We start from the raw sequence: 27,142 nt of genomic DNA, 5'->3' as shown, positions 1-27,142 counted from the left end.
GTGAAGGCCAAAGGCTCAGAGGGGCACAGGAGGCAGCTACAAAGTATCAGAAGCACTGCTTATGGGCACAAACTGGAATTCTTGTACCCTTCTGCCATAAGGGCCAAGCAAGGAATGAGGATAGGGATTGGGGGAGGGCTTCCCTGCACTGCCAGGCTGGTAGACTTGCTATGGGGGATTTCGGGGGCCACCCACCATCCTGCATCTTCAACCTGACAGCCTTACCTCCACCAGCAATGGCCTCCTCCAGCACAGATGTCGCCAGCTGATCAGTGACTGCCAGGTCCTGGGGGTCCCCAGAGGTACATACCCAGCGGAAAGGCCCAAATCCCAGGGAGAATATATCCCTGCAAGGACAAAATGCCTAGTCACCTTCCCAAACTGGCTGCACCTATTGGCTTGGCCAGGATCACTATGATCCGAGGAAGGGAGGCTGGCATATGTTCCAGAACTGAGAGAGGGTGAAGGCTGTGTGTTAGTTGAGGTATGTGTGGGGGGCACTGTGCATTATGTGTGGGCATGTGTAGTAAAGTGGCGGAGGGGCTTCAATGTTCAGAATTGTTGCTAATTGTTTTTTAAGCCCCTAAGTCACTAATTAGACAGAAAGTTTCATAGGCCCTGCCTCCTCCAGACCCCTCCATCCCTTCAGTCCCCTTTCCCTCCAGTCCCCCTCTTCCTCTACTTCTTTCCCTTTAGCCCCCTTTCCCTCAGTCCTTCTCCCTCCCCCTCATTTTCTATTCTTCTTCACCTTCTTCCTTTTCAGCCCTTCCCCTCAGCCCCTTCTCTCCTCCTCTACCTGAATTCCCTCTCAGTCCCCCTCCCAGAGTCCCCTCTTCTTTTCCTTCCTCCTACTTCTCTATCCTCTGCCCCCTCCCTACCCCAGTGCTCTTCCTCCCTCTAGCTCTCTGTATCCCCTCTCAGAACTACACCACCTCTATCTGCAGGAGTAGGGAGCTGGGACACAGACAAGCAGAAATGCCTTAAATTGCTGTTATAGACAACCTGACAATCAGTCAACGACAAGTAAATAGTAAATAGTAAATGTGGGGACTTGGCCAAATTTGCCTTAGGTGATCTGACCTTCCTGTGTGAACTCCATGCAAAGGGAGGCAGCAGCCTGGGCCCTTCTGGATTCCCACACTCAGCCAGCTTCCTTCCTCAGAGAGGCCCCAGGTGCCCCCAGCACTATGGTCAGTGCCCAGACCACTCTGGCTCTGCCCCCTATGCACAGTGAACCCCAGATGAAGATGTTTGCCTTCTTGCCTCCCTCCCTCTCTGGTCCCATTTTGCTACACTGAGGGTCAGGAATCTTCCAAAAGCATCCCGAAGCCTTCTTTCTCCTGCCCCTGTATTGCCCCTGGCCTTGGCCTCCAAGCCTTCACCCTCAGCCCATCTCCCTCTGGGTACCTTCCACTCCTCCCTACTTATCCTGGGCCACTGGCCCCCCCAGAAGTGCCCTGCAAGCCAGGTAGGCAAAGGGGTTTCATGGGACAGCAGGCCTTGGCATCCACGGATCAAGCCATCAGCTGCCCTCTTGGGCCCACAGCCATGGCCATGGGATAAACAGCATTTAGGATCATGGGTACTGAAGCTCTGGGACTTCACCAGGAAGTGACCTTGGCTCCAGTCCCCTGCAGCCTCCTTGTACTCTCACTGAGGTTTCTCATGGTTTCAGTTTCTCTTCATCTGCATTTTGTGGTGGAATCCCATGACCTGGTATGGTGGCCATTCTGGGGCCTCAGCAGTGGTCAGAAAAGCCCCTGACCTGAACATCCAGGACCCAGAGACTAGAAGGGGCCTCATCACTTACCCCATAATGTGCTGGACGTAGGAGGGGTAACGGAACTGGGTTCTTTCAGCACCTTTCTTCGCCACGTCAGCTCCTGTGGACAGAGCATCTGCACAGTCACCTGGAGGAGCAGAGGGCTGGCAGGGCCCACTCCAAGGTGAGGACATACACCGCCATCCAGAAGACAATTCAAACAGAGCCCAGGGAAAGACTGCTGAGGCTCTCTGTCCTGACAACAAAGCATCACCAGATCTCTTTTCAGGTAGAGAGAGAGAGAGAGAAAGAGAGAAAGAGAGAGAGAGTGTAGCACTGGCTGGAGCCGACAGGTTCTTGGTATGGGGCAGGGCAGCAAGTACACATGCCCATGTCTGCCTCATGCATGTCCAGACTCTGGGCATGCATACAGACTCTGGACAGAGCATACAGACTCTGGGGTGTGGGGGGAGAGCTGGTGCCAAAGATGGGCTGGGAGGGGGACTTCCCACTGAATATCTTTTGTACCTTCTGAACTTTACAATTCATTAATGGATCACCTGTTTTACAGAAAGAAATTTTCTTTACAAAAAAAATAAAGCTGAAGTTTTTTTGTTTTTGTTTTTTGTTTTTTTGCAGTAGAACTCATACCAGAGTACTGTACCCACTCTCTTTATGGTGCTTTATATTTTTAAGGGCATGGAGAAACTAAAGCCAGAGAGGTCAAGCTGGCAGGACCAACTTCCAGAAGGCTCAGCGGGGGCATAGTGAAACCTCATGCCATGGCCCCTGCCTCCCCCAGGCACCCACCAACCCACCCCTGGCTAAAGGGAAGGGAGTGTGCCCACTGCCAACCCAGGGATGATAGGGCCCTCTCACCAAGCCTCCCTTCTCTTACCTGCTCTCTGGGCCTCCAAGAGGAAGGCATTGCCATAGTCCCAAAAGAAGAAGTTCTCCTTGGCCAACCTGTTGATGGCTGAGACTTGTCTCCTCAGGCTGCAACAGATCAGCAGTCAGCTATCAATTCTGCCTACCAGTGAGACTCTGAAAATGGGCCCTCTCTGCCCCTCACTGTCACCTCCCCAGTCTCACCCCATGGAGCTCAGCCAGCTCTGCTGACTTCCAACCAATCTGACAGAAGAGAAAGAGGCTCAGAGAGCTTAAGGGTGTTACCCAAGGCCACACAGCTGGCCACTGGAGAACCAGGCAGAGGCCACAGCTACTCACTCCAAAAACTCCTTCCAGTGTGTAGACCCCACCACCCACCCCGTGTAGCCCTGGGACCTATATCACCTTTCCTGGACCAGGTCCTTGAATGTGGCAGGATCAGAGGCCATGAGGCTCTGGGCCTCTGCGAAGCCAAGCTGCACAGGATAATAGCCACCACTGAATGGGTTGTGGCAGGATGTCTGGTCCGACCCCAGGTCCACCAAGAGCTCCCCAGTCATGTCCAATTCTTGGACCAGGCGCTCCCTGGAGAAGATGTGAGATAGTGTAGAATGGTCCCTGCCCAGTGTAGGAGCAGGCAGCATCTGGGATCTGAGTTTAGGGCCTAGCCAGGAAGGGACTGTAGCATGTTTTCCAGCCCATATGTCCAATAGTCAGGGACTGAAGCTAATCCTACACCCCCACCCCAAACCGCTCTCCCCCACAAAGAACTCAAGCAGGAAGGCTGCTATGAGCTCAGGCCGGGATCCAGGCTGTGAAAGCTGAGAGCAGAGCCTCATACAATACTTGAAGCTTTGTGTTCCTGGGGTACCTGGCCACCATTGGGACCTTGGCTGGAGGGAGAGGTTTACCTGGGGTCTCCAAGGCTGCTGACTCCCATTCCTGCACTTACCAAAGAGCTACCACATTGCCATGGTAACCAAGGCTGAGCACCTCCTTTTTTTTTCTTGCTTCCCTATAGGGCACAAGAGTAAAACAGATGGCCCCATCACAACTGCCCACAGCTGTCCATCTCGACCAACACATAAGGGCTACTCAAATGGCTACAATGCCAAAGACTCAAGAGGCCACCAAAAATATTGTGCACAAGTATAGGGCCTGAAATTCAGGGACCTATGAGGCATGTACTTGGAGAACCCAGACCATAAGGGAAACAGCAGACTTGAATACCCCAGACAGGAGAACTGACAATGGTGAAAATTCTTCTTGAGACAATACTTAGAATTAGGGATGTTGTTGTTAGAACTCTAATAAGGAGGTTTCTAGAATTCACTCAAGGTCATCCTCAAATAATAAAAGTCACTAAAGTTGATTCCAAAAATTACTTGGAAAAATAAAAGTACCAAAAAAAAAAAAAGTATATTTTGGGGAATAGAAGATTTGAATACATAAAATTTCTCACGGATATGAGAGGTATCAAAAAGTAACAATAAGTGGGACAGTAGGGCAGTGTGGTACCCATTCAAAGATGCAGATCAACTGAAGGCCTTGCTTGGCAGAGAGATGCCAGGGAAGCCAGAGACGCTCCTATTTCCCAGATGCACAAGGATAACAAAGTGGGAGAAGGGCACATGGTCCCAGAGCATTGAGGGACGCTGGAGAAGGAAGGCTGCCTCTCAACCCAAGGGCCAGAATGAGTACTATGAGCCCCATCGCTCCATTCCCAACTGTGTCTTCTGCAGCTTAGGAAGCAGAAATGTGATGAGACAGGCTGCTTAAGGCAGTTTGTTAAACTGATGTAAAATGATTGTGTGTGTGTGGCGGTAGGAATTAAGTCCAAACTTTGTGTGAATGTCAAGAGGGAGATGGCAGATTGAAGAGGTATATTTAGAAATGACAAGAACATCAGAATGGTTGGAAGTGTGTGTATGTGTGTGTGTGTGTGCACATGCAAGTGGGTATGTGTGTATATGAGAGTGTACGAGTGTGTGTGTGTATTCAGGATGCTAACCAGCATTAACAGGGATAGGAGCCAAATCAGGCAAGAGCCTTTAGTGGTACAGTAGGAGTTTAAAAATTATCCTATAATTAGTGGAGAGTTAGTTATCTGAGAGTTTTACAAGGGGACACAATGTGGTCAAATTAGTATTTTAGAAAGAAATATGTCAAATAGTATCGCATCTTGGAAATGGAAATATTTCTCAAATTATGTGAGTATGTGAACATTTTCATGCAAGCCCCCTTTGATCAGAATAGTCTAGCCAGGATGGAGAGCCATAGCACCAATGCATCTTCCCACAAAGGCTCAGCTCTGCAAAGCAAGTCAGCATCTGAAATGGCATTTGATCAGCAGCCCCAGGGCAGTCTCCCATCCCCAATTCCCACTAAAATACCTCAGAAGACATCAAGCAGGAGGGGAAATGCTACCCCCCCACACACACACTGCGCAGGCAATCACAGTGCAAATAAGAAGGAAGATCGAATATTGAACATGATGGAGTCACACTGAGGGAAAAGCTCCATTTTTTAAAGGTTCGTGTTTCCCCAATAAATTCAATGAGTATCTACTATATGCCAGTTCTGGGCTGAGCACTGAGGTCACAACAGTGAGAAACACAGACACATGCTTTGTAAAACTGGCTGAGTATAGGAGGAAAACAAGAGAATGATTGAAAATCTGTTGGAACCAAGAGTCTGATCACCAAAGTACACAAACCCAGGGATTTCCTACACACCAGCAATATTGACCAGTGAGAAACAGACATTAGAAGACCCTACTATACTGCTTCTGAGTGGTCACTTGGTTTGGTGGCCACCTGTGGCCAGGTGTCTGGCATGGAACAGGCCTATATAGAGTGACCCAGCCTCTGGGCCCCTTCCCATGGTCTCCCCACTTTTGATGCTAACTCATCAGGAGTTGTACCTGAGTCTTTCAATGCACTGGTCCAAGCTGTCGGTCACTTCCATCAGCCAACCTTGCTGGTGGCGTTTCATGAGGGCTGCTTTATCCACCTGTGACCATGAAGCACGAAGCTACTCAGTGACAAATCATCCTAGGGTGTTTCACCCTCCACTGGGTAGATATCATCCTCCCATGTAGATCACCCACTTTTATAACACATTGTCAGGGAAAACACTATGAGCTGCTTTCCAATGTTCATTCTCCCTCCTGCCTTCTTTATCAACAGAACCCAGATTGTGTTTAGGGTGACACTGTGCTTAGCTCCAGGACAAAAACCATGTCCAAGTTAATCACAAATATCCTTTCCACTGTCACCATCTGCCTTGTAGATAAGAATATCCATTTGATCCAATACTAACCAGAGTTTCAAGACATTATTTATTTTTGCTAAAATAGAGTCAGCCATAGCTGGTACTTCCCCTTCTCCATTCTACCTGCCTTGAATTTAGATGGCATGGCTGAGGCTGTGGCAGCCATTTGCTAACCACAAGGGAAGCCCAAGAGAATCTAGAGACATTGTCTCTAAAGTGACTGAGCTCTTGAACCAATTCAAATACTATTGGTTACATGAGAAAAATAAAGCCCTATTTATGTGAACTGCCATAGCTTGGTTTTCTGTTATCTGCAGCAAAATGGGCTTCTAACAAGTACAGCTATGTATATCACAGGTTTTGTACCACTAAGTGCAAATTCCACTGGTGTGTATCACCAAGGCTTTTCTTAGAATCACTCACCTCCTCTTCCTACTTCTCTTTCTGTCCTTGGCACCACCAAAGAAAGCTGTGACAGCTACTGAGAAAAAGAGGCTGCACTCCTCTCTACTGATGGGCGACTCATCTGCTTCCCCCACCTGATAGTGAATGGCCTGAGTTGGGGGAGTCTATATTCATTTATTAACACACATATACTCCCTGCTATACTCCAGGCATTCTGTGGGGTAAGGGAAGCGGTGCCCACATAAGGTCAGTTTCATGAGACAGCACCAACCAGGCATTGACCATGGAAAACGATGGTCACTTTGAAGGCAGGAGGTGTATACTGTGCTAGGAACCCACCCTCAGAGGCTTTGTAGAGGGAGCGAGACAGAGGGCAAGAGAAGAGAGGGGTGTGGATGTGAGTAGCTCTGGAGGCAGGTGGGCAGGAATGAGGACTCAGCTCTTATGGTGTGCTCACCTCTGCTATCACACCGATGCACCCCACAATGACTGAGGCTTTGGCCTGAGCACCACTCATTCCGCCCAATCCAGAGGTGACAAAGACTTTCCCAGCCAGGTCCTCGATGCCCAGGTACCGACGCCCAGCATTCAGTACAGTGAGCTGCAGGGAGAGGAGTCAGGAGCTCAGTGCCCACTCCCAGCATGTCCGCCTATCATCCCCTGATACCAGGCATGACCCCTGTCTCTCACCACTGTGCCATGGACGATTCCCTGGGGACCGATGTAGCAATAACTGCCCGCTGTCATCTGGCCATACCTAGCCACAGAGAAGAAGGCAAGCAGGAGAGTGAGACCAGAAAATGCATTAATTTGATAATACATGAAATGGTAGTATTTTACATCTTGATGGGGTTTGAATTGTTCAGATGCGTGTATTTGTTAGAACACATCAAATAGTACATGTGCCATGTATACAACTCATTATGTGTAAATTTCACTTTGAAAGAAAAAAATAAAACCAAATATTGAATTCCAGTCTGCAATATTTAGAACTTACTTTGAAATGCATTAACCAATTGGACAGATGGATGGATAGAGGGACAGAAAGATAGACACTAGATAAAGTGAGTTTAGTAGTACATTAATCGCAGATTTTTGGTGTTTACAGTTAATTCTTCCAATTTTTTGTATGTTTGAAATTGTTCATAATAAAATGTTGGGGAAAAGCAGGATTGAAATTGTATGTTCACTTGCATATAAGTATATAAAAATTGTAGGCATATTCATATAAACTACTAGGGAATATGTAAATATAAAATTGCTGTAGTGTTGTGATTGTATTTTTCAAAATTGTATTTAACATTGCTACTGTTTTATAATAAAAGTAGAAATATATGATATTTACTGGAATGATATAATATAAACTGAAACAGAGACTTACATTGTAACCCCCATGGCAAAGAGTTTCTCATACTCTTCTCTAGAAGAGTAGTTGGGAATGACCTGGAAAAGAGGGACAAGAACCAAGGACTAAGGGCAGCACAATACCCTTGGAAACAGCACATAAGTGGGTATCAGGGCAGCTTTCCCTGCTGCCCCCAGGCCAGCACTGTGCTTGGCTATCCCAGGACCCACCATCCCATTGGTGATGACCAGCCTTGGGGCTCCAGGGCTGCTTGGAAAGAGGCCCAGTGGGTGTCCACTGTACATGACCAGGGTCTGCTCCTCTGTCATCTGTGACAAGTAGGACATCGTCAGCCAGAACTGGAGGGAAGAGAAAAGCATGGAGGCCTCTGTAACTGAGGGTCCCATTGTGGGCCCCAGGCCACTGTCCAAGCTCTGAGAGCTCCCCAGGCCTCAGTGGCCCTGCCTAGTTCTCTGTTACACTCTAGTGGCTCCTGGTGCCTTCAATAATGCCACTCCTGTCCTTAGAACCTTCAACATCCCCAAAGTGTCTCCAATGCTGTGATCTCAGGCATCAGGCAGGCAGAGACCTGAGTCCTGAGCCCTGGGTTTATAACCTCCCTCCAAGCCAGAGGACGTGGTCCGGGGAAAGGCCTGGGCATGGGGGCCAGGCCTCATAGTCCAGCATACCTGAGCCCAGTTGCTGAACACCTGTCCATTTCCTCCATAGGTCACAAGCTCCTGGGGAAACTGGAGAAGACACAGTGTCATCTGAGATGGTGGTCTTGGAAGGGAGGGTCCCTACCCTACACTGGGCTCTACAGGGCAAGGTGGCCAATGTCCCTTTAAGGAGTGATGGGGCAAGGGGAAAAGCCAGAGGTGATGCCCGGGGATAGAAGCCTTTGCAGGAACATCGGTCCACTTGTGACTGAGGTAACAGCTTGGGGTGAGGAACAAAGCTGGGTCTGGGGTCAATGTCAGGTGATCAGGTTTTGGGGCCAGGGCCAGTGCTGAGGAAGCTCTCACCACTAGGCAGGGTGGTCAAATTCCAGGACCATATCACCCTCAAGCATAATACTTAGAGGTTCATCCCACAAAAGCTATCCTTTCTCAAATATGAGATCTGATGTATAGACTGGCTATCAAGGAGGCCCATGACGGGCACGTGTGGCCAGACCTGTGTCATCCACATATGGCTATCGAGCACTTGAATTGTGGCTTGTCTGACATGTTATAAGTGTAAAACATACCCCTGATTTCAAAGACTTAGTAGAAAAAAATTGTAAAATATCTCAATAATTTTTTTTACTGAGTACATGTTAACATGATAATAGTTTAGGTAGGTATATCAGGATAAACAAAGTACAGTATTAAATGTTTCTGTTTATTTTTTCATGTGGCTATTAGAAAACTTAAAATTATACATTCTACTACACCTATATTGATGTCCCAGTGTTGGTGTTGTGCTATAGTTACAGAAGAAGGAGCCACTGGGGGTGAGGGGGTGTGGTCCTCTCTGCACTATTTTTACTTCCTGGATATCTATCATTACTTCTAAATAAAAAGCTTAACTGCATTTCCTGTGTGTCTCACATTCTGGTGGACTGTGCTGGCACTCTGCCTCAGTGTCCCTGGCACGTTACCTGGGCCACAGCTGGGTCCAAGTTGTTCATGATCATATGCATGATGGCTGCTGCAGCTTTCGTCCGGCTCGGGTACTGCTTCATTGGGTAGGCCCTGCAAGGTGAGTCCACTGCTAGGTGTGCCGAGGAGAGGGCACAAAGGTGTGGACAGTGAGACCCAATATCCTGCTGCAGAAGTCACCTGGCAGCTCCCAGCAGGAACCAAGGCCAACCGACTCTGGTGCTCACCTCGTGCTTTGCACCCCCGACCTTTCCAGGTATGGGGAGTTTGACCCCCACCCCACTCTGGGCCACCCTTCCTCCCTTCTCCTCAGGCTCCAACTGGGAGAACGCTGACTTTGAAGCAAAGCTGATGTCTACTTTTCAGAAGCCTCTACTCTGGGTGCAGTTTATCCTTTCCTTCTTTCCTTCACACCACCTGTGCTTCTGGGCACCAATTCCAGAGCAGGTGCCAGGCAGCAGGGCACAACAGGAATGAAGTAATATGGTTCTGGATTTACGGGGTTCATGCCATTTCCTGGGGTGATCCCAGACAAGTCTTGGCTTTTGGCCTATCCAAGAACAAGGATGCTCAGTGTGATACCTGAGTAGGGCAGCAGCATCTGGGAACTGTGATACGTAGATCCTCCCACCCTGAACAGCTGACTGTGCAATGTGGGGTGAGACCCAGCCACCCATGGTTTCACAAGACCTCCAGTGCCAAGGACAACTCAGCTTCAGAGAACTAATGGAAAGCCTGAACTATTTGAAGACACTGGCAGAGCCACCCTCTAAGCCTCTTGTCCTCTGGCAAGACACAAAACATGGGGTTTAGGAAGGGATTTTGTATACAGTTTGGCTCCAGAACTGCAAAGGACTGACTGCCCAGGAGAGTGAACCAGAAGGACCCATCTTCTGGACAGTCTTGGGGATTTTAGCCAGCTCTAGGCTGCAGACTCCCACAGATGACAACACTGCCGCCCCTCTTACAACAATGCCTCTGTAAGGGGCATTGGCTCAGCACACCACGTCCATAGGCCTCCTAGTGTGGACATCCCCAATATCCTCTTCCCTTCTGACTCTCTGGGGTTTCTGACCTCCAGCATAATCCCTCCTAGGTCCTTCTTTTTTGCCTGCCAGCACTCACCTCATTTCAATGCGGGGGCAGAACCGGTACATATAGATGTGCCCATATAGTCGCAGCTCCTGGGCAAACTCAGGGGCCAGCAGCTTCTGGACATCCAGGGGGAAGTAGCGTAGGGCATTCCTCAGTGCCAGCTGGGGGAGGAGAGGTGAGGGGCAGTAGGAGCAGGGGGTCCAGGCCAAGCATCCTGAGGCTACCATGATGGGCCATCCTTCCCCACTTGGATTTTCCCCTGTTCCACTCAGAAACATATGAGTGGAACCCAGAGACTGCCTAGTTGTCACCCTAGTCTACAGTGTCACCTCCTACATGAAGCCTTCCCAAGAAGAGTCTCACTCACTGAGGACCAGGCTGCTTAATTCCATCCAAGAACCAGACAGGGTCCTATTCTGAGGCTTGTGGCTGCAGTGAGAAATGCAGAACCACAGGGACTGAGAAGAGACCTGCCAGGAGCCCATACACCCCTTGTACAAGTACAAAGAAGCACTCTCCACCAGTGCCCAGCTTGGCAAGTAGCCTCGGGCTAAACCTGCAGCTTTGGGATTGAGAACCTGCCAAATCCTGGGAGTCCTGGGACAGAGCCTAAAGTCAGAGACAGGAGAAACCTTCTAAGGGCTCCTTATCCAACAAGGGAAAGCAGCCCAAATTCCCATGCTTCCACCAACCCTATCACTCTTCTCCAGATATCCCCGATGTTTCTGGTCCTGCCTCAGGGCCTTTGCACTTACCCTCCTTCTACCTAGATCCCCTTTGCCACTCTGCCTTTTCTTGGAGGGCCCCTCCCTTCATCTGGTTTCAGTTCAGATGCCCTTCCTCAGAGGCCTGCCTGACATTACCTGCTTGACTCCCAGTCTCCCTTCCCATCCTGTTTCCTTCTGGAGCTTTTCCTCATCAGACACTCTGATTTGTTTGTTTCCTTCCTTGCTTACAACCTTTCTTGCTAAGCTCAAGGAGGGCCAGAGTTCTGGAAGACCCATTTCATAGCTCTCTTCCTTGTAACACCCAGATTGGAGCCTGAGAATGGAGGCAGTTGAAGTGGGGGAGATCACTAGGGTGACAACCTGGTATCTGGATGAACACTGAGATCATTTATTCATCCAATGACCATGGAGAACAAACCACTTTGGGGGTGAGGGAAGATGAGGAGGTAGATACGGTAAATTTTTTTATTCATTCATTCAGCATATGTCTGTTGAGATAAGACAGGCGGCTTTGACACTGGAAGACAGAGGTAACAGAAGAAGAAACAATGACCTAGAACTGGGCCCTGAAGACACCAGCATTTGGGCAGAGGCAGAAGTATCAGCTAGGAAAACCAGAAGCTGGGAATGCAGCAGGAGCACAGATGCTCTGGAGGCCAAGGGCAGAGGCCTAGGAAAGGAAGGACAGCATGTTCAGTGTGCCCTGAGGAATGAATCACAGGGTTGTCACTGGGGCCTTAAGGGGCAGGTGAGGTGGAAGAGAGAGAAGGAGAGGGATCATTCAGAGGGGAGCAGAAGGCAAGAGAAAGTAAGGGAGAAGATGCCAGTTTAGGGGGTTTTGGAACCTCAAAAGGGTTTGCAGAGCCATTCCCTCATTTAGTTTTCACATGGAATAAAAGCACCTAATCCCTTCTTTCTTGGGGGAAAAAAAAACTGATCAGAAATATGAGTTTCTCTCATAAGAACAGTGGCTAAAAATATGCCCCCACAGGATTCTCTCAAGGCCAGCATCAGCCTCACTCAGAGGGCTATTGCTGCTGGTCTGGGGACCCCACTTCAGAAACCACCACAGGACAACAAGGAGGATAAACAATCCACAAGTACATGCAGCAGCTGGATGAATCTCCCACCATGCTGAGAGAAAGAAGCAGACACAAAAGGAATATATAGCCTGACAACTGTGGCTCAGTGGTTGAGCGTCGACCCATGCACCATGAGGTCGCCAGTTTGATTCCCAGTCAGGGTACCTGCCCAGGCTGTGGGCCCGATCCCCAGTGGGGGGCATGCAGGAGGCAGCCAATTGATGTTCTCTCAGTTATGTTTCCAACCCTGTCTACCTCTCCCTTTCTCTCTCTCTAAAATCAATAAAGAAGAAAAACTTTAAAAAAAAAAAGAATATATAGTACTGCATAATTCTTTGGACACAAAGTTCAAAAGCAGGTGTGGCTAAGGTATACCGTGAGAAGTCAGGACAGTAGTTACTCTTCAAGGTCAGGGCCTGTTCCTTTACCTGTGCACATGGGGTTTGGGCTACTTTCTGTGCATTTTCCACCTTGGTGCAAAGGTTGTTTTTTTATTTGTTTGTTTTTACTGGTGTATAGCTTCTAATCCAAGCTTGCCAGAGAAAATGAACATTAAGAAAAAAATTTCAAAAGCAATATGTATTACACACAAACACACACACACACACACACACACACCACACTCACATATACACACATACACACACCACACACACACCACGCACACATACTCCACTTAAGACTTAACATTACTACAAGGATCCTAATATATTCTATCCTAGTCTAACCTTTTTCATTTAATTTTCTAATGCAACTCTCTTAACTGATTTTACAAACTGCGAAGAGATGGAAGCTGTGGTCTAAAACCATTGTATTTACTGTTCTCACAGAAATGCATGCTTTATTACTGGGGCTGAACTTGATGTTTTTCAAGGTGCTAGATAAAGAATACCCATTTCAGCTGAGTTGATGCTCTTGCAACATTGTGCAAATAATCACATAACTCAAAACAAACAAAGGTTCCATCAAAATTAACAGTTTTTTAATTGTTAGTTGATAGAAATGACTCAGCCATTCTATAAAATGTAGTTCAAGACTGTATGAAACTCAATCTGTCCTAAAATGAAGTGTTCATGCATGTGCGTTGTAAACATAAAGGAGATTCTGGCAATTTCCAGAATCCTAAATGCAGCACAAAAGTTATCTGCCTATTTTTCCCAGGTAGAAAATTTCCATTTTATCACCATTGAATTTTTCATTATTCTGTAATGTAGCCTACACATCTTAATGTCAATTATTGTACATCAATTTTTTTTTCTTTCAAGGATAACCTGTCTTTTTTTCTTTTAATCCTCACCTGAGGATATTTTCCCATTGATTTTCAGATAGAGTGGGAGGGAGGGAGGGACATGACCCTGACCAGGGCAGGGGATTGAACTGTGACTGAGGTATATGCCCTTGACCAGAACCAAACCTGCAACTCTTTGGTCTGCATGCTGACGCTCTAACCCCTGAGCCAAACCAGCCAGGTCTAACCTATGTCTTTTTATCTGTAATTTCATGTTTGTATTTAGTTTCGAAAAGTTGTCTTCTATTCCATTTTATTCAATAACTTTATTTCCTATGTCTAGAGTTACGTAATAAACATTGGATAATTATTTCTTGAGTAAAAATTTAAAAAAAGAAGCAGCTCTGTTTGCTGGCCTAGATTCAATAATACTCCAAGTTTCTTATGGGGGTCAGTTCTCAGCATTAAGATGAAAAAAAAAAATGGTGTTCAGAAAGGTTCTATGAGTTGTCCAAGGTCCTGCAACAGGCCTGGGCAGGCCTAGGGAAACCTCAGCAGTTGAGGAGGCTCAGCAAGGACAGGCTGGATGGAGTAATGGGGTTGGCCAATTCCTTATGAGCATGGAACAGTAAGCACAGCTGAGTCTGGCCCTGGCCCTGCTACCTACTAGCTGTGTGAGCTTAGGCAGGTCACCGCTGTCTCAGTTTCCTCATCTTTCAACATGGCCTACTTGCCTGTGTAGTTGAAAGTGTTAGATGAGATAATGTGTACAGCCCTGCATACAGTGTCAGGCCTCTACCCACCTGTTCTTTAAAGACCCAAAGCCAGAACCTGGGGAGTATTTCTTGCTTCCTACACATCCCCAGCTATGCAACTTCCTTGTTTGCAGATCTTCAGTCTAATATCAAAGGCCACAGTGGAGAGTCAGTGGAAGCTGTGCTTGGGAACTCACACTCTAGGTGGCCAGCTGGCATACTAATCACACAATGCTACCACAAGTGCTTCAGTTCTCTACATCTCAGTCCACACCAGAGGGTGAGCTGTGCAGCATGTAGAATGTCAGAGATGGATTTCCACTGGTGAGATTGAGGCTTGTTAACATATAATGCATGGGACAAGAGGGTTCTTATTAGTGAAACCAGATGTATTCAAGACTCATAAATTGGGCAGAAAATTCTAGACACACCTCCATCCCTCATCTTACCTAACAAGCTCAGTGGCATATACTCTTAGGGGCCAGAGGATTAATACATAAAAGGTCCTATATTGGGCCATTAATTTGTAGGATTCTGGGCACCTGATGGTGTGGTAGGCAGATTAATGGACCCCCAAATATATCTACATCTCAACACCCAGAACCTGTGAATATGTTAAATTACATGGCAAATGAGACTTTACAAATAAGATTAAATTAAGGCTTTGAGATGGAAAAATGTCCTGCATTATCAAGGTGGGCCCAATGTAATCACAATAACCCTTATAAGAAGGAAGCAGAGGGTCAGTCAAAATTACAGATTTGAATTTGGTGTGCTACAGACTGTGAAGATGGAGGAAGAGGCCATGAACCAAGGAACACAGAAGTCCAGATGGTCCAGATGCTTCAACAATTCTCAACCTTCCTAATGCCGCAACCCTTTAATATAGTTCCTCATGTTGTGGTGACTCTCAACCATAAAATTATTTTTGTTGCTACTTCATAACTGTAATTTTGTTTTCCTATGGTATTAGGTGACCCCTGTAAAAGGGTCGTTCGACCCACAAAGGGTTCACTACCCACAGGTTGAGAACCGCTGCTAGAAACTAGAAAAGTCAAGGAAATTGATTCTCCCCAAGAGCCTCTAGAAGAAATGTGGCCCTGATGCAATTATTTTTTAACTTGATACTTTATAATATGTGTAATGCTACTAAACCTATATTATGTAATTCTTAAACATGTAAGCATAAACCAGGACAATATGATAATCATATTTGTGCCCCCAAAATGAGAGATATGATACTCAATAAGAGAGCAAAAGAACAAATATGGTTTCAATATCAGCACATTTGCACTAATATTTTTCGCTTTTAGCCCAGTGACATCCATTTCAGATTTTCAAAACCCAGACTTGTAAGATAATACATTTGAGTATATGTGTATCTTAAACTACTATGCTTGTGGTGGTTGGTTATAGCAGCCCTAGGAAACTAAGACAGAGACAGAATCCTGTTTTGGAAGTAATGTTACTTCTGCCAAGACCAAACCTTACCTGTGTGGCGACTGATCACCTATAAGGATACTAGCCTGTGACTTTGTTTAGCTCCCAGAACAGGAGGGGTGTGTGTGTGTGTGTGTGTGTGTGTGTGTGTGTGTGACCTGGCAGTGATCCTGTTGGGCAAACCTCACCCACCTGAAAGTTTCTGACTCATTATTTCTGCCAAAATGATGGCCATGATCCAATTGGTTCAGACTTTATGAATCACCCCCATCCTTGCACCTCTCTAACCCAGCCGCATTAGGGCACTTAACTAACTCTGGCCCAAACTGGAGCCAGACTTCCTGGGTCCAAACTGTGGCTCAGGCTCTTCTTGCAGGGGGCAGGGAGCCTCTCCAGAGGCTGCTGCTACTCCTCTCCAAGCTTAGTCTGCACCAGAGCGTCTGCTACAAAGCACACACACGCCCCCTTTTGGAGCTTCCAGTCCTTCTCTGAGAAATAAGTTCAATGATAGCATACACCTTATAAGTCCTCACTAAGGACTAAGTGAGTTGACATGCCTAGTACAGTGTCTGGCACACATATGTACCTTGTGGGTCCCAGCTATCAAAATGATCATCTCCCACACTCATGGCCCTCCGTGCTGCCAATTGTTTCCTCAAGTCCACCTGCTCCCTCTAGTAAATCTGTAGAAAGCTCTACTCTCTCTGGAAGAGTATTACTAAGCAACAGGTCATTTTTCCATGCAGAAACCCTCATGGGCATTTAGCATTTTAGTTCATCCAAATAAAATATTATGAAACAGTTAAAAAAAAATGGGGACTTTAAATACAAACAATCTCAAAAACAAAACAACAACAAAAACAAACAAGCAAAAAAAACCTAACATGTATTCCATTTATATTTTTAAGGGCCCACACCAAAAAAAAAAAAAAATGGTGACTTGGGGAAGTGAAGTGAGGAACTTATACTTTTATTATATTTAACTTGCTTGTCTCATAATATTACCTTTCATAATTTATGTCAAAAGTCAAAAAAACACATTTAAATAAAAATATAGAAAACATGCCAAAGTATAAAGTGAGTCGCTGATGAAGATGTTACTGGGTTTGAAAAGTGTCTCGAAAAACACTTGTGTTTCTCCTCTACAGAGAAACTGTTCTCACACAGAAGTCTTCCATGACCAGATGTGTAGGTTTTTCCCACACTGCCCAAGTCTCTGACACCAGCTGGATGTCTTATGATCCAGCACAATTCTGACATTGTCCACCTGGATTCAGCACTGGCAGCACATGTTAAGGGCTGAAACCCACATGACTGCTCCCTCCCACACACACTTCAGATGCCAATTGCAAGTCCATGTTGTCACCTCACTTCTGACCAACCAGTTACAAATCAGGGTTTCCACAACCTCCTCCAAGGGTTTGATAATTTGCTAGAGTGGCTCACAGAACTCAAGGAAATACTATGTTTATTGGTTTATTATATAACAAAGGATGTGATGAAGGATACAGATAAGAAAACCAGATGAAAAGATAGGGTAAAGTCTGGGGAAGGGTTTCAGAGCTTCTGTGCCCTCTTCAAACCCCACTTCCTCCCCATGTAAGGGATTTTTATAGAGGCTTCAGCACGTAGGTATGATTAATTATTAACTCATTCTCCAGCCCCTTTCCTCTCTCTGGAGTATGTGGGGTAGGGCTGAAAGTTCCGTTTTTCTAATCATGGTTTGGTCTTTCTGGTGACTGCCTTCATCCAGGAGCCCCCTAGAGTGGCCTCCTTAGAATAAAAGACACTTTCAACTGATTTAGGAATTCTGTGTCAGGAACTGGGATCTAAAACCACAGGAACTAGGATCTAAAACTAAATATTAGCAGGGGTGGGGAGGGGGGGAGGCAGAGATAAAAAATACACTTATATTCCTTATTATTTCACAGGCACCAGCTGAAGGCTGGCTAACCCTGGCAACCAGACAGAAGATTTAGCCCCTTCAACAGCTCAACCTCCCCAGACCAGCATTTTGCTCCAACTCTAAGGGTTTTTTGACCTTCAAGTAAATGGCAACAAACAGTGACAAAGCTGAACTGGCCTCAGCTCCTCAGCTCCCAGATGCCCTCCTTTCAGCACAAGAGACCATGGAAGCTGATTACCAGCATATAACCATAGGGTGTCGCCTGAGATATGCAGGTGGTGGAGCCCTTCAGGCTCTCCTGGTCAAAGGTGAAGGCACTAGCGGCCAGCAGAGAGGTGACTGAGTGGGAGAAAACATGAACTTTTGCTTTGACGAAGCTCAGCTGTTCCAGATAAGCCAAGTGATGACAATGACTAGAGGAGGTAGAGTAGGGGGAGGTGAGGATCTCCCTGCCCCCACCCTTCCCCAATGCCTGCTCCTCCTAGCCCAGCCCTTAGAGACCAGTCCCCAGTGCCCACCAGCCCCTGCCCCCACCATTCCCCGAAACCCCCCAGTGTCCTGTTTCTCCCTTTGTGGGAGACACTTGGCAGAAAGTGTAGGGGCAGACCCCCTAAGGACAACAGTCTTTATCAGGGGTGGGGTGGTAGGATTCCTCTCTTAATATTTGTGCTTAATATTTTGCTACTTTCCCCCCTTGTTCCTAAAATTCTTGAGTGATTTTGAGTAAAGAAAACATAGAAGAAAACTCTTTATATAACTGTATGCTTTATTTCATCTGGTCTCCTTTACTACCCTGTGGTGTAATTATTTTCATCCCCAGCGTACAGAGGAGACAAGCTTTGAAACCGAACAGTGACTTGCCTAAGGTGCTGGTTGGAGGGACTGTGGGAGATCAAGGAGGGCTGCCTGGCTCCCAGCTAGCTCTTATCAGTACTCCCTCAGCCACCCTACTCCCACATGACCTCACTTGGGTTCTAGTCAAGAAGCTGAAAACTCATCTGAAGATCTGGGGGCAGGGTGTCCTCCCATAAACGAAAACAAGAGCTGACCTACTACAGAGTAGAATTTCAAAGTTGTAAGCATGTCTGGGTCAGGAAGGTACATAGTCAAGCCGCTGTACATCTAGGGTATTTCACACTGGCCCCAGTCCTCCTTGGACTGTAGGCAGTCATAGCACCACCACTTACTGCCTGGGTGACCTTGAGCCTCAGGGTCCTTGTAAATGGGGAGCACAATTCCACACCCAAGGGTGGCCATTGGGGAGAGAATAAGGGATTTGGGGTGCTAAGGAGTCTGACACACATGGGTTCCTCCACCCCACTGCCACCCCCACTGGGAGCTCCTGGAGACCCTTGGCCTCAGCTTCTACAGAGAAGAGAAAGTAGGGAGTAGGGGATACCCACCCCAAACCACTCAGAGGGTAAAGGGCCCCAGAAAAAAAAGGGGCTCAACTTCTTACCTGTTGCTCTGTAGGGCTGAGGCCAGGGGTCCTGACTGGTGCGTGGGGTACCCCAGTCCAACGTCCCTGGTTTTCTGGGAGAGGCCGCAGGGGCAGGCCAGAGCACAACTCCTGGAGGCTAGACATGTCTTGCTGAGACTAAGGTAGAGGCCAGCTCTGTGGAGAGGTCAGGGAGAGACTGGGCAGTGAAGGTCTGGCTGGGAGGGAACCTCCAGCCCCAGAGCCACCTCCTCCAGCCCCTTATTGGGCTGAGGGCCTGCAAAAAAGCCATGTGTAGGTAGGTCATAGAGTCACTGGCCGCTAGGCTGACTTGAGGGGGGAGCAGCACTGTTCTAGGAAGAGACAGGCTTCATACATAGGACATGGCTAGGTGGGGGTTCATTTGTCTTGTTAGTGGGGCTTGAGTGGGTTGTGATTTTAGGATTTGACTTTGGGTGCTGGTGAGGTTCCATTGGGAGTCACACCAAGGAGGTGATGTTGGGGTTTGTATCTTGATGATGGATAGCCATAATATATTAAACCTGGCACAGAGTAAGTGATCTGTGTAGAAAGCAAGCAGTGGCCCTTATACCCTTCTCCCTGTCACCTGAGTGTGTGTGTGTGTGGGCAGGGGGAGGGGAGTAACAAACTTGGCAGGAGCCTACCCAACAGCAAGTGTTCCTTCCTCAGCTTCCATTTTGGTACATGCTGCTTTACCCCTTCTCAAAGCTCTGTGTGAAAGACCTGCCTGGAAATGGCCCTCATCTCCAATCTCATTAATGACTCTGTGAAAAAGTGCTCCTCCTTATCCCTGTGCTGTGGATGGGAAACAGGCCCGGTCTCGCTCACACAGCCAGGAAGTGACTGCAGTAGAGCCCTGGTGGTCCTGAGAAACAGTACACCTGGATGTGAATCCAGTTTAACTCCCGACCAGCCCTGTGGCCTTGAAACTTGTCCCAATCTACGCAAGTGGGTGGTAATTAAACACTCAGGTTGCAGGAGTCACCGATGGTTATGTAAGGACCCAGCACAAAGCCTGCACTGAAAAGGTGAAAAAAAAACAAAACAAAAAACCCAGCTCTTCTGAGCAAATCAAGTGAACCAGTACTCTCATGGCCTGTGGGTTTCACCGTTCTATTTTATAGATGTGGAAACTGAGGTCTAGAGAGGTGCTAGTACTTACCCAAGGCCACAGACTTAGTCATGGGTTGAGCTAGGATTTAAACCCTCAGAACTCAGAGGTCTGGCTGTAGCCCTTCTCTCAGCTACTCCCACTCTGACTGGCACAGTGAGCATGCTGTTGTCGGGGTTCTTACCAGCAGAGAGGCTGATTCACAGGGCCAGCAATTAGAAATACACTCTTATATACACAATGGAGTACTATGCAGCTGTAAGAAAGAAAGATCTCTTATCCTTTGAGACAACATGGAGGGATGTGGACAGTATTATCCTAAGCGAAACAAGCCAGTCAGAGAAAGACAAATATCACATGATCTCACTTATTTGTGGAATATAATGAACATAACAGTCTGAGGACCATGGTAGACCCAGAGACGTGGAAGTAGGGTCCAGAATGACAATCCTCAGAACAGGGGGTGGGGGGAGAGAAGAGATAAACCACAGAACTTATATGCATGTATGCATAACCAATGGACATGGACAACAAAGCTGGGGACAGGTTGGGGGGGATAGGGAGGAGGGTGTCAACAGAGAAAAAAGAAGAAACATCTGTAACAAAAATAAATTAATAAATATAAATAAAAATTAAATAAAATATGTAAAAAAGAAAAGAAAAGAAAAGAAATACACTCTTGTTCACTTTCCAGTATGAATTCATTCACTCTATCTTTTGAACAGAATTAACTGAGCACCTTTCTGTGCCGGGCACTGTTGCTGTTCCCGGAAGCAGCAATTCTTGTTGCAGACACTGACCCTCACCCTACCCCTCATGGCATGCATGGCACACAGCTAGACCGCCAGCTGTCAGCGCCTGCATCTCTGCTGGAGGGCTGTTTCTGGTGACTTAGGGCATGCCTATCCAGCTCAGAGGTGAGCTGGAAGAGTTACAGAAGCGACAGTCCTTCCCCAGCTGCCCTGGGAGCAGCACTCAAGTGTCAACAGGGGAGAGGAAAATTACTGGATAAACACCCCTGCTATCTTGGCTCTCCCCAGGGTATATAGGTGGGTGGGTAATACATTTGGGCAGTGTTCTGCACTGTCTCTAGTCTCCTAGCAGGACTGGGCTGAGTTGCTCCCCTCCCTACCCCCAGTATCACACCCTTGGCTGGTGGCTTTCTCTTCACCACCCTACACTCCACTCCCTGACTAGACAGCCTTCAACAAACCAGCTCAGGACTTGCTTCTGGAGGAAGCTTCTTCATCTGATGGCTTAAGAGAAGCCAAAATCTAATACTTTTTGTGAAATCTCTTGATTTTGAAGTATTTGCAACCAATTAAACAATTTTTAAACATTGAATAAGATGAGTGGGTTGTATCAATACAAATGTTCTGGTTGTGATACCTCACTATATAGCCTGCAGGAGATTATAATTGGAGGAAAAAGGCATATGAGATCTCTCTCTGTACTATTATTATTTTTAATTAATTTATTTTTGTTACAGATGTTTCCCCTTTTCACCCCACTGACACCCACCTCCCTATCCCAACCCCACCCCCACCCCCTGCTACAGCATTGTTGTTCATTGGACATGGATATATGCATATAAGTACTTTGGTTTATCTATTCCCTGACCCCTACCCCTCTCCTCTAAGGTTTGTCTATCTGAACCTGACTTTTATGTCTCTGGATCTATTTTGTTCAACAGCCTATTTTGTTCATTATATTTCACAAAATAAGTGAGATCATGTGATACTTGTCTTTCTCTGACTGGCTTATTTCACTTAGCTTAATACTCCCCAGGTCTCTCCATGTCATCTCAAAGGAGAAGAGATCTTTCGTTCTTACAGCTGCATAGTATTCCATTGTGCATATGTACCACAGCTTTTTTATCCACTCATCTATTGATGGACACTTGGGCTGGTTCCAGATCTTAGCAATAGTGCTGCTGTGAACACAGGGGTACATATATTCTTTCTGATTGGTGTTTCGGGCTTCTTAAGATATATTCCTAGAAGTGGGATCACTGGGTCAAATGGCAGTTCAATTTTTAATTGTTTGAGGAAACACCATATTGTGTTCCATAGTGGCTGCACCAGTCTGCATTCCCAGCAGTGGTGTACTAGAGTCCCCTTTTCTCCACACCCTTGCCAGCACTTGTTGTTTGATGATTTGTTGATGGCAGCCATTCTCGCAGGTGTGAGGTCATAGTCATTTTAATTTGGATCTCTCTGATGATTAGTGACCTTGAGCATTTTTTCATATGTCTCTTGGCTGTTTGTATGTTCTGTTTGGAGAGGTGTCTCTTTAGATCCTCTGCCCATTTTTAAATTGGATTCTTTGTCTTCCTTTTGTTGAGTTATATGAGTACTCTATATATTTTGAAGATTAACCCCTTATTTGATGTATCATTGGCAATTATGCTCTTTCATATAGTGGGTTATTTTCCATTTTGATAATGTTTCTTTTGCTGTGCAGAAGCTTTTAAGTTTGATGTAGTCCCATTTATTCATTTTTTCCTGTTTCTCTTGCCTTAAGTATATCAGTGAAAATTCTGCAGCATGTGACCTCTGAAATTTTGTTGCCGACATTTTCTTCTAGGATTTTTATGGATTCACAAGTCACATTTAAGTCTTGCATCCATTTTGAGTTTATTCTTGTGTATGGTGTAGGTTGGTGGTCTAGTTTCTTTCTTTCTTTCTTTTTCTTTTTGCATGTAGCTGTTCAATTTTCCCAACACCATTTATTAAAGAGGTTGTCTTTACTGCATTGTATGCTCTTGCCACCTTTGTCAAATATTAACCAAGCATAATATCTTGGGTAAATTTCTGGATTCTCTGTTGTGTTTCATTGATCTATATGCCTGTTCTTGTGACAGTACCAGGCTGTTTTGATTATAGTGGCTTTGTAGTATAACCCGATATCTGGTATTTTGATCCCTCCTGCTTTGTTCTTCTTTTTCAAGATTTCTGTGACTATTTGGGGTCTTTTTTGGTTCCTTATAAACTTTTGGAGTGTTTATTCCAGTTCTGTGAAATATGTCATTGGAATTTTTATGGGGATTGCATTGAATTTATAGATTGCTTTGGGTAGTATGGACATTTTAATGATGTTAATTATTTCGACCTATGGACAAGGTATATGCTGTCACTTTTTTTATATGTTCCTCTGTTTCTTTTTTTAATGTGCTGTAGTTTTCTGTGAACAGGTCCTTTACTTCTTTGGTTTAGTTTATCCCTAGGTATCTGTATCTTAAGCTTTTATTCTGCATTGGTAAATGGGATTTTTTTTATTTTTTATTTTCTCTTTCTGTGAGTTCATTATTGGTGTAAAAGAATGGCATCAATTTCTTTTTTTTTTTTTCCAAATCTTTACTGTTGGATGTAAAATGTATTACAGATGTTCCACATTTTTCCCCCATTGACCCCCTCCTCCCCACTCCCGCCCCACTCCCACCTTTTCCCACACTATTGTCTGTGTCCATTGGTTATGCATATAAGTTCTTTGGTTTATTTCTTCCCACCCCCCCAACCCCTTTCCCTTTGAGGTTTGTCAGTCTAGCAATGAATTTGTGCTTCTTAATCCCTTCACCTTTTTCACCCATTCCCCCAACCCCCTTCCCAACTGGCAACCAACAAAATGTTCTCTGTATCTATGAGAATGTTTCTGTTCTACCTGTTCATTTTGTTTGTAGATTCCATTGTTGATAGATATGTATTCATTGCCATTTTGTTTGTTCATACATTTTATCTTTTTCTTCAAAAAGACCCTTCATCATTTCATATAATAACGGTTTGGTGGTGATGAACTCCTTTAACTTTTTCTTGTCTGGGAAAGTTTTTGTATGTCCATCGATTCTAAATGACAGCTTTGCAGGATAGAGTAATTTTGGTTGTAGGTTCTTGGTTTTCATCACTCTGAATATTTCTTGCCACTCCCTTCTGGCCTGCAAAGTTTCTTTTGAGAAATCAGCTGACAGCCAAATGGGTACTCCCTTGTAGGTAACTAGCTGCCTTTCTCTTGCTGCTTTTAATATTCTCTCTTTGTCTTGAACCTTTTGCATTTTGATGATGATGTGTCTTGGTGTGTGCCTCTTGGGGTTCATCTTGTTTGGGACTCTCTGTGCTTCCTGGACTTGTATGTCTGTTTCCTTCACCAAGTTAGGAAAGTTTTCTGCCATTATTGTTTCAAAAAGGTTTTCGATTTCTTGTTCTCTCTCTTCTCCTTCAGGCACCCCCAAGATGCGAATGTTGGCACGCTTGAAGTTATCCCAGAGGCTCCTTACACTATCCTCATTTTTTTGGATTCTTTGTTCTTTTTGCTGTTCTGATTGGGGATTTTTTGCTTCCTTATATTCCAAATCGATGGTTTGCTCCTTGGATCTACATACTCTATTATTGAAGCTGTGTAAATTATTCTTTATTTCAGTTAATGCCTCCTTTAATTCTAACTGTGTATGCATGATTTCTAACTGGTCCTTTTTTATGCTCTTGAGGCCCTCCCTAAGTTCACTGAGGTTCTCACTAAGTTCATTGAGCATCCTTATAAGCAGTATTTTGAACTCAGTATCTGTTAGGTTGCTTATCTCCCTTTCGCTTAGTTCTTTTATTGGGGTTTTGTTCTGTTCTTTCATTTGGGACCTGTTTCTTTGTATCCTCATTTTGGCTGCCTCCCTGTGTTTGTTTCTGTGTATTACTTAACGAGAGGTATGGGGCTCGCTAAGACCCAGTGCTGCTCGTTTGAACGAATTTAGGAAAAACCTGAAGCGGGATCCAAGACCGGCCAATCCTATGGTTAAGCAAGTGGCAACAGATTGAAAGTTGTGTGGGGCGGGGCCTCAGGGAGTCAGCAGGGCGGGGCTACCAGTGTGAGCCAGGTTGCTGGAGTCCCAGATATGGCTTCTGTCTGCCGCCCCTGGGAAGGGCTCACCAAAGGAACAAAGGCCTCTGACAGCACGTTTGTCCCCGAGGATGCCCCCTCTCCAGCGCTCGCTCCAGTGCCAAACAGCTCAGTTCTTCCCTGTATGTCTCTGGTGCCCCTCGAGCTGCCTCCCCTCCGAGCTTAGAGGGAGAGAGTCCGATAAGTCCGTGCACCGGCCCTTTAGGGAGCTGCCTGGGGTTCCAGCCGCTTCAGCTTCCCTGAGCCTCAGTTTCTGCTGGTTTTTCCAGCAAGAAGTTAAGGGGACTTCTCTTCCTGGCACTGGAACCCTGAACAGGGCACCTGGTGTGGGACGGGGACCCCTCAGTCCTCAGGAAGGACCTTCCCAGCCGCGGGATTCTCCTGATTTTTATCCACCAGGCTTGGGTGTGGGACCAGACCGTGTTGCCGCCGCTGCGCGCTCCGCCGCCGCTGCGCCGCCGCCCCCCCTCGCGCTGCCGCCCCACCTCGCGCCACCGCCCGTCCTACCGGTCTGGATTTAGCTGCTTTTTTTTCCTTAGTTCCGTAGTTGTACGACTTCCATTCAGCTTGATTTCAGGTGGTTTTGAATGATGGTTGTTCTTTAGTTTAGTTGTAACTTTGATGTGGTTGTGGGAGGACGCGATACCGCGTTTACCTACGCCACCATCTTGACCGGAAGTCCTGGCATCAATTTCTTGATGTTAATTTTGTATCCTGCTACCTTGACAAATTCATATATTAAGTCCAGTAGATTTTTTATGGAGTCTTTAGGGTTTTCTATGTACAATGTCTTGTCATCTGCAAATAATAACAGTTGCACTTCCTTCTTTCCAATTTGGATCCCTTTTGTTTTTTCTTCATGTCTAATTGCTGTGGATAAGACTTGCAGGACTATTTTAAATTAAATTAGAGTGGCAAAGGTGGGCATCCCTGTCTTGTTCCTGTTCTTAAGGAAAATGCTTTTAGTTTTTGCCCATTGAATATGATATTAGCTGTAGGTTTTTTCATATATGGCCTTTATTATATCAAGATATAATCCCTCTATTCCCACATTGCTGAGCATGCTTATCAGAAATGGGTGCTGGATCTTGTCTAATGTTTTTTCAGCGTCTACTGATATGATCATATGGTTTTATCTTTTATTTTGTTTATGTGGTACATCACATTTATTGATTTGTGAATATTGTACCAGCTTTGCATCCCTGGAATGAATCCCACTTGGTCATGGTTAATACATTTTTTTAATGTATTGCTGGATCTGATTTGCTAATATTTTGTTAAGAATTTTGGCATCTATGTTCATCAGGGATATTGGTCTGTAGTTTTCTTTCTTTCTAGTGCCTTTATCTGGTTTTGGAATTAGGGTGATGCTGGTCTCATAAAATGAGTTTGGAAGTCTTTCTTCTTGAAACTTTTGGAATAGTTTGAGGACAATGGGTGTTAGTTCTTCTCTGAATATTTGGTAAAACTCCTTGTGAGGCCATCCAGGCCCTGGACTTTTGTTTGCTGGAAGTTTCTTGATTACATCTTCAATTTCCTTAGTTGGTATTGGTCCATTCAAGTTTTCTATCTCTTTCTGGTTCTATTTTGGGAGACAGTGTGATTCTAGAAATTTATCCATTTTGCCTAGATTGTCCAATTTGTTGGTGTATAATTGTTCATAGTATTTTTAAATGATCTTCTGTATTTCTGTGGTGTCAGTTGTTACTTCTCTTTCATTTCTGATTTTATTTATATGAGTCTTTTCTCTTTGTTTCTTGGTGAGTCTGGCTAAGGATCCATCAATCTTGTCATCTTGTTAAAGAACCAGCTCTTTGTTTCATTAATCTTTGAATTGTTTTTTACTCTCTATGCCATTTATTGCTGCTCTGACCTTTACTATTTCTTTCCGTCTACTTGTTCTGGGTTTTTTCTTTTTGTTTACTTTCTAGTTCTTTAAATTGTAGGGTTAGATAGTGAAGTAGAAATTTGCTTGTTTCTTGAGATAGGCCTGTAGTGCTATGAACTTCCCTCTCAGGACTTCTTTCGCTGTGTCCAATAGATTGTGTGTTCTAGTGTGTTCATTTTCATTGATTTCCAGTAAGGTTTTAATTTCTTCCTTGATCTCCTTGGTAACCCAGTCATTGTTTAGTAACATG

At 45.7% G+C, this 27,142-nt stretch overlaps 1 protein-coding gene across 1 annotated transcript in view; it reads right to left on the bottom strand.

Moving 5' to 3' along the window:
- UROC1 (urocanate hydratase 1) overlaps positions 1-19,157 on the bottom strand; it is a 34,846-nt gene extending 15,689 nt beyond the window's left edge. The window contains exons 1-14 of the mRNA XM_036244761.1: positions 19,010-19,157; positions 10,442-10,572; positions 9,316-9,409; positions 8,363-8,422; positions 7,904-8,032; positions 7,710-7,771; positions 7,019-7,085; positions 6,786-6,929; positions 5,574-5,662; positions 3,603-3,665; positions 3,056-3,235; positions 2,661-2,758; positions 1,811-1,883; positions 226-347 (exon numbers count right to left, since the gene is read on the bottom strand). Coding sequence (XP_036100654.1) covers positions 226-347; positions 1,811-1,883; positions 2,661-2,758; positions 3,056-3,235; positions 3,603-3,665; positions 5,574-5,662; positions 6,786-6,929; positions 7,019-7,085; positions 7,710-7,771; positions 7,904-8,032; positions 8,363-8,422; positions 9,316-9,409; positions 10,442-10,572; positions 19,010-19,135 — 1,438 coding nt within the window. The 5' untranslated portion in view covers positions 19,136-19,157. The remainder of the gene's footprint in view (positions 1-225; positions 348-1,810; positions 1,884-2,660; positions 2,759-3,055; positions 3,236-3,602; positions 3,666-5,573; positions 5,663-6,785; positions 6,930-7,018; positions 7,086-7,709; positions 7,772-7,903; positions 8,033-8,362; positions 8,423-9,315; positions 9,410-10,441; positions 10,573-19,009) is intronic.
- Positions 19,158-27,142: the final 7,985 nt, after the last annotated feature.

This window comes from Molossus molossus, unplaced genomic scaffold (assembly GCF_014108415.1).
Source record: "Molossus molossus isolate mMolMol1 unplaced genomic scaffold, mMolMol1.p scaffold_m16_p_6, whole genome shotgun sequence".
Classification (NCBI taxonomy): Eukaryota; Metazoa; Chordata; class Mammalia; order Chiroptera; family Molossidae; genus Molossus; species Molossus molossus.
Note: the sequence above shows the minus strand (reverse complement) of the source record. Positions and strands in the feature narration are given on the sequence as shown.